The 12543-nt window shown below is 46.4% G+C and overlaps 1 protein-coding gene across 1 annotated transcript; it reads left to right on the top strand.

Annotated features, from left to right (window-relative positions):
* The first annotated feature begins 509 nt into the window (after positions 1-509).
* Positions 510-4513, top strand: CLDN19 (claudin 19). Its single transcript, XM_039702320.1, has 4 exons — positions 510-732; positions 1683-1847; positions 2081-2168; positions 2589-4513. The coding sequence occupies exons 1-4, from the start codon at positions 510-512 to the stop codon at positions 2743-2745; spliced, it is 633 nt and encodes a 210-aa protein (XP_039558254.1). The 3' UTR covers positions 2746-4513.
* Positions 4514-12543: the final 8030 nt, after the last annotated feature.

The raw sequence follows: 12543 nt of genomic DNA, 5'->3' as shown, positions 1-12543 counted from the left end.
CTCCTCCTGTCGGGGAGCCCCATTTTCCCATATCTCTCCACTGTCGTTTAAGGGGTTTCCATCTCTCTCAAGACCCAAATCTCTCCTGTAGGACCCAAATACCCTCCATGCCCCAAATCTTTCCCCTAAGACCACATTCTTCCTTCTAAGATTCAAATCCCTTACCTCCATCCCCAAATCACTCTCCTCAGATTCAAATCTTCCCCTCAGACTTAATGATCTTCCCTTCAGGTCTCTAATTCCTGCCTCCCAGTACCCAATTCCCCCTAACCTCCAGGTAACCCATCCCCTTGGCCCCAACTCTCCCACTCGAGACTCAAAAAAATCCCTCCCGGGACCTAAATCTCCCCGCGCAACACCCATATCTCTCCCTTTACCTTAAATCCTCCCCCGACATCGCCCTGCTCCCCGCCCCGATCCCCCCCGACCCGAGAGCCCCCCCTCCGGCCTTTTCCCTCCTCCCACGGCCGCTCTCCGTCCGCCGGGGCGGGGCGGGCGCGGCGGCGGCGATGGGCGGCGGGGCGCGGGAGCTGGCCGGGTACCTGGCGGCGCTGGCCGGCTGGGTGGCGGGGCTGGCGGCCGCCGTGCTGCCGCAGTGGCGGCAGAGCTCGTATGCCGGGGACGCCATCATCACGGCCGTGGGGCTCCACGAGGGGCTGTGGATGAGCTGCGCCGCCCAGAGCACCGGGCAGGTGCAGTGCCGCCTGCACGACTCGCTGCTCTCCCTCGAAGGTGGGTACGGGAGCCCGGGACCCCGTAGGATGAACCCCGCTTCCTTTCCTGGGTGCAGTCCCCGTTTCCCGTCTCTGCCTTGGTCTGAGCTCCCCTGGGATCTTGAGATGCCCTTGCCCCTTTGTAAGTCTGAGTCCCGCTGTGGGTTTCACCTTCCCCCGTATGGCTCTGAGCCCTTCTCCGTGTTTGAACCCACCTGTATGAGTTTGAACACACATCCCCAACAGGTCTGTACCCTCTTCACGTCTGGATGCCCCTTCCCCTATGCATCTGAGCTCCTCTGGCTTTTCCTGGAGCCTGAGTCACTTTCAGGTCCAAGTCCTTCTTGCCCCCACCCCTATTGTAGATCTGACCCCCCACCTCAGGAGGGTCTGGGTCCACTCAACCACTGAGCTGAGCCTCGATGTGGGTCCAAGCTTCCCTTTCTATCTGTGAATCTTGGGCCCCAACCTCCCCATCCTAGGACTGAGCCCCTCTTGGCCCTGTGGGTTTGAGCCCCTTTGTGTTGCTGGGATGCTCCTGGCCCCAGCAGGTGGGGGCTCCAATGTGGGCATCACATTTACATACCAAGAGTGCCCCATGGGGACATCAAACCACCCCACCTCCCGCCACCCCCCCCCTCCCCCCCGCCAGCTCCGTGACTGTGCATCACCCTTTTGGCATTTGCTGACTGTGGTGCTGCTCCTGGCAAGGTGTTTCCTAGCCCAGCCCAGTCATGACCAGGATGAGGGTGGAAGGGAGGAAGGTCAGGGAAAGCGTTGGGAGCAGTGCCTTGAGCTGAGCTGAGTTCCCCATATCTGCCAAGTGGGGACAATACGACACAGGAGCTACACAGCAAGGACAGGGTTAAGGACAGACCCATCACCAGCATGGAACACAGTGACCTTGCTTCCAGTGCCCAGCTGTGGTCAAAGGCACCTGCTGGGAGCAGTTTTTCTTCCCCTTTGCAGTTCACATCCAGACATGCCGGGCTCTCATGGTCATTTCTCTCCTCCTGGGCTTCTTTGGCATCATCGTGAGCGTGGTGGGCATGAAATGCACCAAAGTTGGGGAGGAGGATCCTGTCACCAAAAGCCGCATAGCTGTTGCTGGAGGTGTTCTCTTCATTCTCTCTGGTAAGGCAGCTCTAGCCTTCATACATAACTGATGCAGGAATCCTCAAACACCTTTTCAACACTGATAGAGGAAGGGGAGCAGTTTGGTGAGGGCTGGATGTCATTGTCAGTCAATGTTTGATGTATAGTGGAACAGCTAGACAACCCTAGCACTGCAGGGGCTTTGGACCAGGTGATCTTTAAAGGTTCCTTCCAGCCCAAAACATTCTGTGATTCCATGATTCTGTGCCCAGGTCTGTGCACACTGGCTGCCGTGTCGTTGTATGCAACACAGGTGACCTATGAGTTCTTCAGAGAGAGCACCATCCCCATCAATGCTAGGTAAGAGCCTGGCTCAGGGAAGTGCCCTTCAGAATCCTGTCTTGTCCCTGCACTTCCCATTGGACTTTTCCTTGCTGGTTTTGGTGAGACACAGCGTTGTGGGCCAATGTGCCCCATCAGTGGGACCTCTGCCAGTCCACCTTGCAGAAGACATCCCTGATGCTAAAGCTTTAGCTGTTACCAGCTGGGACTGGGTAGTGGTGCACATGTGGAATTTCAGCCCAGGGGAGGATTAAAAGATGGGGACATGTGGTAGCTGGATACAGCCAACAGGAAAGATGAGGATGGAAAGGGAAGAACCAAAACCTGCCTTGACATCACCTTGAATACCTCATCAGGGCTTCGAGCATCCAGCCCATCTCAGTTTGCACCTGTACCTCTCTGCCTCTCCCTGATGCTCCCTCACCCCTTTCATCACAGGTACGAATTCGGCTCTGCTCTCTTCGTGGGCTGGGGGGCCGCCAGCCTTTCCATGTTGGGGGGGTCCCTCCTGTGCTGCTCCTGCCCTGCCAAGGAGCGCCGAGGACAGCAGTACCATCAGCAGTCACAGCCCTCCACAGCCCGCGAGTATATCTGAACCCAACCCTGCACTCCTGCTGCCCAGTGCCTCCCTTCCCTCCCAAAAAGAGGCAAGACCCTGGTGTTCCCACCCTGCCTGGACCCTGAATGCCCTGTGAGATCTTTCTCCTTCTTATCTTCCAGGTTTCAGCACCATTTTCAGTACCCCCCTCTAAAGTAGAGATTTTAAGTGTCACACCTCCCATATCCATCATTGCCGTGTTCTCCTCAGCTGGGCAGGGTGGCACCCCCAGCTCCACAATGTGGCCAGGCCATGTCTGTCTGTCACAGGGATTCTGTGGGGGTGATTCTGGGAGGCTGATGCCAGTGGCACAGGGACACAGAGCCAATTGGCCAATCCCATGGGGGGTGCTGCACAGAAGTGCTTTGTACCATGGCCACCCCTCTCCCACATCCTGTTTTCAGGAGCAAGCGGGGAGGAAAGCCAGTGTTTGGTTTTCCTTGGATGAGGTTTTCACTTCTAACAGCACCAGCCCAACTCAGGGTTCAGGCATCCCACACCATGCTTTTGGCAGAGGGATGCTTTTAGGGTGCAGCATTACCCTGCCTCATTGCTACTGAAAAGCAACACTTTAAAATTATTATTAATTATTATTGATTCCTGCCTGGAGGCCAGTTGCTCCAGCTGAGCTCTGCCAGCCCAAACCTGCCTTGGACTCGTTCCTGTCCAGGACCAGGCTGTGCCTTGTTAAACAATAAATGGGTTTGGGCAAATTAAAGCAGCAAAAAGGGACTCTGAACACAAATGATTTGTTTTTAGTTTTGGTGCCCAACACAACTGTTTTGAGTGGCAGATAGACAGAGCCCTGAATTTTGGTGCCTTCCTGCTGGGTCCAAATCCCTCTTCCCCGCCAGGATCCCCTAGAGCAGACAGTGAAGGTTCCAAACACAACCTGCTAATTGCCTCCATCACTTTGTACCTCTATTCTACTGCTATTAATTGTTTTGCAACTGCCAAAGCTCAAATTTAATCTGTTAATCCTCCAAACTCTCTGTACTCCAGCCCTGCTGCAGGTGTTGCGCCAACCAATCCACAGGGAAGGACACTGGAAATTATCCAAACAGCTTCATTATCTATTTTTTAGTTTTATTTTTAAACCCAAATATGAAGAGAAAGCTGATTTTTTAAAATTTTGGATTGCTCTGTTTTATTTTGCTTTATTTTATTTTATTTTGCTTTATTTTATTTTATTTTATTTTATTTTATTTTACTTTATTTTCTCTTCTGTTTTATTTTGCTGTATTTTATTTTACTCTACTTTTCTCCTTTTTATTTTCGTTCCATCTGTTTTATTTCCCTTCCCCCTATTTGATATTATGCCCATGCCCGGGTCTGGGTCCCTGACTGTGCTGAAGGAGAAATAATGCTATTTTCCCTGTGGGTGAGGGGGCTGATTTCTCTCTTTCTCCCTGGCATTAACTGCCTTTATCTCTTTTAAGTTGCAGTTCCCCTGTAAAATTGTCTTGCACACCTCAGGGGAGAGCAGTGCTTGTAGGCTGGCATCACCCATCAGGTGCTGAACTCAGATTTTGGGATCCGAAAAACATCAACCAAAGCCCCTGCAGTAAGGATTGAAAAGGAACCTTGTGCTTTAAAACAAACAAAACCAACCCCTTCCCCCCCACCAAAAAACCCCACACACTAAAAAGGCCTTTTTATATTTCAGTGTAAAGAATTTTGTAAAGTGTTTTTTATTCTATTAATATAAATTTCATTAACTTTTCCATGGGATGCATGCATGGCCTTGGAAATGGGACAGGTGGGGATTTTTTAATCCCTTTTTTTTTTTTTTTTTTTTTTTTGCTATTTGTACTTAAAATTGTGACTTGGCGATATTAAAATATTTTAAATCATGGGCATCTTTCTGGAACTGTCTCTTTGATCTCCCCTCACTCCCCATCTGGACCAGTCCCCTCCAATGCTGGTTCAGAGCCACTTCTGCAGTGTGGCAGGAGCTTCTTCCCCATCCTCAACAGTTCTTGCCCTCCCAGCTAAATATATTGTGTCTTTTGCCACATGTTGCTCTAAAAGGTGGGGATGTGGTCTTACAAATTTCTTCAGGTTAAATCCTTGGGAATCCAGCTTGGCCCCTCCACAAGTCTCTTCCCAGGCTGAAATGCCACCAGCATCTTCCACTTATGGGCCCTCTTATGAACCCTCATATCTGAAGTCTCCCTATTTTCTCCCATTTCCCAGTAATTCAGAGCTGACTTGTGCCTAATTGGGTATTTACTAATTTAAGCTGATTTTTACTCCCCTATGCAGGCACATGACCCCTGCTGTGCATGTTTTCTTCAGAGGTCACATTTTCTGTTATAAGTAAAAATAAAAATGGACCCAATAGTAATAAAAATTAAAAAATAAAAATTTATTCGCGACCGCGACAGTCCAAACAGCCACCAATAAAATGACAGCACAGACCCTGGGGTACAGGCTGGGTGGATGCAGATCCGGCGTCTATCGCACCGAACCCCCCTTCGTCCACACCTGCTGCTCTGCAGGGACAGTTCTTATACTCTTTTTTTCTTGCCCACAGCAGAGTCCCTTTATCTCCTTTCAAAGTTCATCATAATCATGTTGGACAAAACCTTGTCCAGGAAGAGACAAATGTTCCTCCTCCAGTTCCAGGAATCCTGCATTCAGGTGGAAAGTGTTGATGGCCCTGGTTATCTCAGATGTGTATCTTCATGGACCATCATCACTGGGCATCCTCGGGTACATGCCACCGTGAACGACCATCTCCTGTGCAGCCGAGTTTTCCTTTGTATGTTAATGCTGAGTTCCACCCTTGTCAGCCAGCTGCGGTTTTATCATTCTAGGATTAAACCCTGGTCCCCCCCTTAATAACATGTTTGATACATATATCTATATTTCATAGGCACAAATTTCTACCATATCCCTAACAATTCCCTCCCCTTCTTCATAAACACACTAATTCGTGCCATTTTCTAAAAATATTTCTATGTATTTTATTTTTAGCTAAATTTTAATACCCGTTTACCATAAAATTTAAGCAATGCACCCGATATATACAACACTTTTTGTATCTAGATAGTCTCATTTTCCCAATCCTCCTGAGGTGTCTCTTGATGGTTTTGATATTCTGATTCATTGCTGTTTAATTGTTTTTCAAATTTTGCTAAGGCATTTGCAGCCCACTTGTGTGGATCTTCCTCCTCTAATTTCATAATTTTTGAAACTGGATTTGTTTTTTTGGTCGCCTCTGAGTCAATAGGCATAGCTGCAATTTGCATACCTTGTACCACCAAAGGTATTAATCTAATAAAACAAGGAATCAGGCAGGGTAGGAAGGTGATTCTGGCTACGGAGCAGAGTATAAAGAATATTAATTTCTTCCACCAAGCACCACTAAATAAGTTGTCCCACCAGGAAGCATTCAAAATTGAATTCCATTTTTGGATGGGTACATGAGCCACTCTTTTAATTTCAGCGGCTAGACCCCAGATGGTCTCCCCGTAATCGTCAATTTCAATGCAACATTCTGATTTGTTAAATTTCCCACAGACTCCCCCTTCTTCAGTCAGTAGGTAGTCCAGGGCTATCCTATTTTGGTAAACAAAAGCTCTCATTTGGGAGTGCTGTTTTGACAGCAACTCGAGAGCATCTGCGGTGTGATTTGAGACAATTTCCACCATGCCCGGAGTCTAATCAGCCGGTTCAGGAGACATATTGGGGTACAATAACCCCAGCTACCATCCTGAGCCCAAGTGGCTGACCCATAATACTCAATAATGTGTTCTGCCGGCCTCTTCCCCCCATTTTTGGTTACCCCCAAATATAGGAAATTTCTTTCTTACCTCCCTCTTTTGGCGGTCCAGGGTCTCATATAACGGAGCCCCCAAGAAGCTGCTTTCTGATCAAGGTAAAGAAAACTGGTCTAATCAGTCCCAGAGTGCATGACCCCTTCCATTTCTGAGGCGATTCGCTATAGGCTTGCTTTCCCCAAATCCAATAAATACCGTTAGGTGCTTTCCAATTACTATTCACATTCCCTGGCCCATTCCAGTAATCTCTTAGTTCCTTCAAAGATTGGTAAGGGTTAGCCCCAGCCATTTTATTCCAACAGAGCCCAATTTTCTCACCCCACTCACATTTGTTATCTTTTTCTTGACTCCAATATCCCGAAGGGGGCTCTGGCTGACAGTTTTTACTTTTTATGTCCAAATTTACAGTTAGAGTGGAGATGCAAGAGGTATAACCTACCACTTTGGTATATTCCTTCCTCTCTCAACTTATACAAATCGTCCCAATTACTCATTTGTTCAAGACCCATCCTTCAGGTCGTTGTATTAATTTTGAGATTTTTGTGTTATCCCATTTTAGTAATTGCTCTGGGGTTAACCCTTCACCTTTCCAAGGCCATTTTTCTGCTGATTTCAGGCACCCAGAAATCCAACAATTTGATAAACCTAACTCTGTGGCAATTTCTTGCTTTAAGTCTATGAACAGATTCTTGTCAGATGCAAGTAAACCAATATCATTTAAATAAATGGGCAGGAGATCTTTCTCCTTTTTAATGCCTTTATTAAGAAGAATCAGCTCAGGTGGGGATAAATCATCGGGTCGCGCCCACGCAGCCGTTGCTCCCAGGTGTGGCATGGAGGAGGAGGGTGATGCAGCTTTGTCCGCTGGTCTGCAGGCAGAGCTGGGGATTCTGTCTTCACGGGAGATTAGCAGATTCCTACTTTTTTGTCTAACACCCCGGGGCGTCTCTTTAATCAACATCTTTTCAGGTTAGGGTGAGAAGCAAAAAGGATCCAAGCATGTACTGGACTACGTTCCCATCCTTAGACGTCACTTAGGTCACTTAGTTCTATGTTGGCTCGTAATTTTTAGGGGTTTTCCTGGAAAACTGTAAAAATTAGTGCAATGCGTTTCTCATCTGCATACTAGCCCTGATGCCACTCCCATTCTCCTGGTACCTGCAGGATCTCTGACAAGCATCAAGGGGACAATGGTTAATCTCCAACCATTAACAGGTAATTGAAGAACTCTTAACAATGAAGCTAACTTAACAGCACTGGTCCAATTTGTTTTAACTCTGCAACCTTAAAAAAAATAGATAACTTTTTATTCATAACAATCATTATATTGTTTTTACAATTGATCATACTGTTAGCTTAAAGTTTTTAACCTTTCTTGCTCTACCCTTTGTTTTCTTATTTCTGATTCTTGTCTTTTCAATTCTTGTGCAGCCTGCTGTATTTTACTTTCCGGATCCACCCCTTCCCTGTTTTTAGAGAAGCAGAAGATTTTATCGTATTGTAGACAAGCTTGGTCATCATGATCCTCGAGTAGATCGATGATAACTGGTTCATTTTTAAGAGGAAGCTTGTTTTCATATTTTAAATTCTTCCCCACCCATTAAGTCTGACACCCTATTGCACACATTCGTAATTGGTCATTGTCATAGCACAGCTTATTTACCTGATAGTATCCACCAAAACCTGACTCCATCTTTCCCCCGGTCCAAACAGTACGATTACATTTATCACAGATGGGTATCTTTATAGATTCAATACTCCATTTTTGCCTCGTGTGTTCTGACTTACCCTCCTTAGACGCGGTCCTCTGCGGTATGCAGACTTCTTTTCCCTCTATAATACAGACCCATACTGAGTGCCATTAATAAAACAATACCTGCTTTTAGTGCCTTGTCCACATCCTCCCGAGGTTAGGTAGGCTGAAACCTCCGCTTCACCCCGTCCTTCCAGGAGGATCAATGTGCAAATTCCACATTTGTGGTTGGGGTCCCGCTGTTCGAGGCTAGCCTGGTTCTAGTCATGAGTGCCAGTCCTGAGGCATGTGACTAGACTCAGGCTCATCAGCACCACTCCCACTATCATTCCTTTGCCTCCACCTATGCCCACTGGGGTGCCACCAGTGGTGGGGAAGACCATCTTCTTGGCAGCAGGAATGAATATTCCAGAGGTCATATTCTGATTGAGCCGTGTATCTCTGTTTAAACACACCCCACCGGGTGAGTTTTACCGGGAAGGCACTGCAAGGTACTTTGCTTAATCTCCAGTACTCAACTGCTAAGACTTGGCCTCGAGATTGCAATTTTCCCCTTACCCTGTTTTGGAAAAGCCGAAACCACAGTAGTGAGTCTGCTTCAATCACCCGCAGTTCTGTGAGGAGCGTCAAGATCAGGTTAGTCAGACGCACTTCGTTATCAAAACACTTATCACACAACCCCTCGGTTGGATCCCCCTGTCGAAATGCATCATCCACAATTTGTTACAATACAGACACTTGAACTGAGCGAATGGATAGCGCGGACAGTCACTCTTGACATCTTATCAGGTCATTCTCGGTCATTAGACTTGAAGTGCGACCACTCTGGTGTCTCTGCTCGGGGTTCCACTCACTTTACTCTCAACGCGTGAGTCCAGCCTTTTTCTGCCATTCGCACTGCTGTATCTGTAGTTAAAAGAACAAGAAACAGCCCTTCCCAATGTGGGGATAGTGGTACATCTTTCCAAGTTTTTATAAGGATGTAATCTCCGGGCTGGATGGAGTGTATAGCAAAGCCTAGTGGAGTACTTTGCATTATGATACCTTGTTTCCACAGTTCCTGCAGATTTTTATTTATTGCTATGAGATATGATCTTATTTGCCCATGCTCAATTTTAGAATGCCCTACAGGCATCCCGTGTTCATAGGGCATCCCATACAGCATTTCAAAGGGTGATATTCCGGTCTCTGAGTGGGGCAGGGTTCTAATATTTAGCAGGGCTAGAGGGAGGCATTTTACCCAAGACATTTCTGTTTCTAATACCCAATTAGGGTTTGATTCATTCGCTCAACCTGTCCAGAAGTCTGAGGGTGACACAGGGTATGGTACTCCCATCGGATCCTTAAAGCTTCAGTCATTTGTTTTATCACCCTAGAAGTGAAGTGTGTGCCTTGATCCAAATCTATGTATTTTACCAGTCCATACCAGGGCACAATTTTCTCGAGCAACAATTTAGGCACCACTTGTGCAATAGCCCTGGAACTTGGAAATGCTTCCACCCAGTGAGTCAGTTTGTCTACTATTACTAGCAGACACCTGTACCTACCTGCCTACCTTTGTTAGATAGGTAAAATCTACCTGGATCATCTCAAAGGGTCTGTATGCTCTGGTGTCACTGCCCATTTTCTTTACCCTGGAGGGTTTCCCTTGGTATCTTCTTGACATACGGCCAGCATCAGGGAAACAAATCAGTTAATCACCTGCCATCAATGGGTGATAAAAGGCTTTTCTTCGGCAGCGAAACCAAAGGAGTCTGACTCCGTCTGGCTTGGTTTTTTTAACTCTGAAACTTAAAAAAAAATACAATTTTCTATTCATAACACTAGTGGTCGGCTCCCCAGTGCTACTTGCCTGGCTCGGCTCTGATTCACTTTTTGGCATATCATGCACCCTTGTACCTCCTGTTTTGCCAATTCATATATCCCTTTACACCCACAGAATTTTAAAAATTGTTCTGCTAAAGCCTGGGCCCCCCCAATGAGTTTGTGAATGTAACCTTCTCAAAATTTTCCGAGAATATTCCTTTGATAATAATTCCCTTCCATGTGGTAATTTCCACTTACCTTCATCTAATTTTCCTCCGATCTTTTCATACCCCTCAATTTCCTTTTGAGAGAATTGTGGAGGATACTCCCAAATCTCCCCCTCACAAATCTTTGGAGTGCTTACCTGCAGTAGTGCCACGTTTTTAGTTTCCTGATCTGCAAAATTGTTTCCCCTGCTTTGGAATTGTGCTCCCATTTGGTGTCCTTTTACATGGACTACAGCAATTGCTTCTGGCCCTCGGATAGCCTGTAGAATTTGTTTTATTAATTCCCCATGCATCAGCCCCCTCCCTTTTGTGTTAATTATACTTCTTTCTTCCCAAATCTTACCAAAAGTGTGAACCACCCTGTAGGTGTACTTTGAATCTGTGAAGATAGTCCCCTTTTGACCCCTTAGTCTCCGTAAAGCCCTTAGTACTGCATACAATTCACATGCCTGTGCCAACCACCCCATGTTTAGAGGTCCCAATTCCACCGTCTCCCCGGTTACCCCATTTGTTATGGCATACCCTGACTTCCTTTTTCCCTCAATAACCCTTGCAGCTCCATCTACGAACCATTTTCCCCCTCCTTCTAATTCTTCTTCTTCTAAGTCAGGTCTTATCTTGGTTTGTAATTGTACAATTTCAGCACAATCATGAGTGGGTTCCTCCAAAGTTTCCCCTTATATAAACTGAGCTGGATTCGGAGCTGCCATAGTTCTGACCTCCAGGTCGTGAGAGTGTATTATGATAGCTTTGTATTTAAGAAGTCGTGCGTCAGCGAGCCACGTTTCAGCCTTTGTCTATAAAATGCTCCTCACATTGTGAGGAGTATACACTACCAAAGGTGCCCCAAAAGTTATCCTTTTGGCTTCTTCTGCTAACACAGCCATGGACACGATAGCTTGTAAGCACGTGGGCCATCCCCGACTGACAGGATCCAAGAGCTTAGATACATAACCCACAGGTTTCTTTGATCCCGCCCAATTTTGGGCTAGTACCCCGTATGCGGTATGATTACTTACGTCCAGAAACAGCTGAAAGGGTCTCTATGTCTGGCAGGCTCAGCACTGGAGCTACTATGAGAGCCTCCTTTAATTCTCTAAATTCTAAATCTAGAATTTAATTTAATTCTCTAATTTTTTTTTCATCTGGGTCAACCCATTTAGGTTTGTCTGTGGTTAGTTTTTCATATAAAAATTTTACTTTCTCACTGTACCCCTCGATCCATTGTCTTCAGAACCCCAGAAACCCAAGTACTTGTCTTACCTCCCTTTTTGACTGAGGGGAGGGTAATGCAATGAACCCCTCCACCCTGTCAGGGTCTAGCTTTTTCTTACCTTTCACCAACCAGTGCCCTAAATATTTCACCTCGGGCTCTGTGAATTGCAGCTTAGACTTTGAAACCTTTAAGCCTTTATCCCCCAAAAAGTTTAGGAGAGCTATTGTGTTTGTTCTTACCCCATCTTCATCAGGACCTGCTATTAATAAGTCATCCACGTATTGTAATAGTTTTGTTCCCTCCGAGGGACAAACTCACTCAATAATTGCTTGAGAGCCTGACCAAACAGGTTCAGCGAATCCACAAACCCTTGAGGCAGGGAGGTCCACCTAAGTTGTTGTTTACGGTTGTCTCTGTGTCCTCCCATTGAAATGCAAAATAGTCCCGACTCTCCTTTGCTAGAAGACAAGTCCAAAAGACAGCTTTCAGGTTTATTATGCAATACCAGATATCATTCGGTGACATATTATTGAGGCGAGTATAGGGATTTGAGACGGTGGGAAATAAGGTTTTTGTTCGCTGGTTAACAGCTGTTAGATCCTGCACCAAGCGATAACTCCCATCCGGTTTATGGACCGCAAGAATGGGAGTATTATGTCTAGACATACACGGCTCCAAGGTGCCCTTTTTTATCAGATCCTCAATTATTGGTTTTAACCCCCACCCTCCTTCCATGGGTATTGGATATTGTTTGACCGTAATAGGGTCTTCTGGTTTCTCAATTTCTATGTGTATAGGTTCCATTTCCAACTTCCCCGCCTCCCCCTTTGTGTGCCACACTTTAGGGTTTATTTTTCCCTCGTCCTCAGCAGTGAGTTTATACAATCTTACCATCAGATGAGAGTCTTGTGCAATTAGACTAATACCCAAATTCACCATTAAATCCCTCCCCAGCAAATTATAATCTGCTTCTTCTACCAACAGTAGATTTCCCAAACACAATTTATT

This window comes from Passer montanus, unplaced genomic scaffold (genome assembly GCF_014805655.1).
Source record: "Passer montanus isolate IOZ18808 unplaced genomic scaffold, ASM1480565v1 scaffold155, whole genome shotgun sequence".
Classification (NCBI taxonomy): domain Eukaryota; kingdom Metazoa; phylum Chordata; class Aves; order Passeriformes; family Passeridae; genus Passer; species Passer montanus.
The sequence above is the reverse complement of the archived record's forward strand: the minus strand, read 5'-3'. Positions and strand labels throughout refer to the sequence as shown.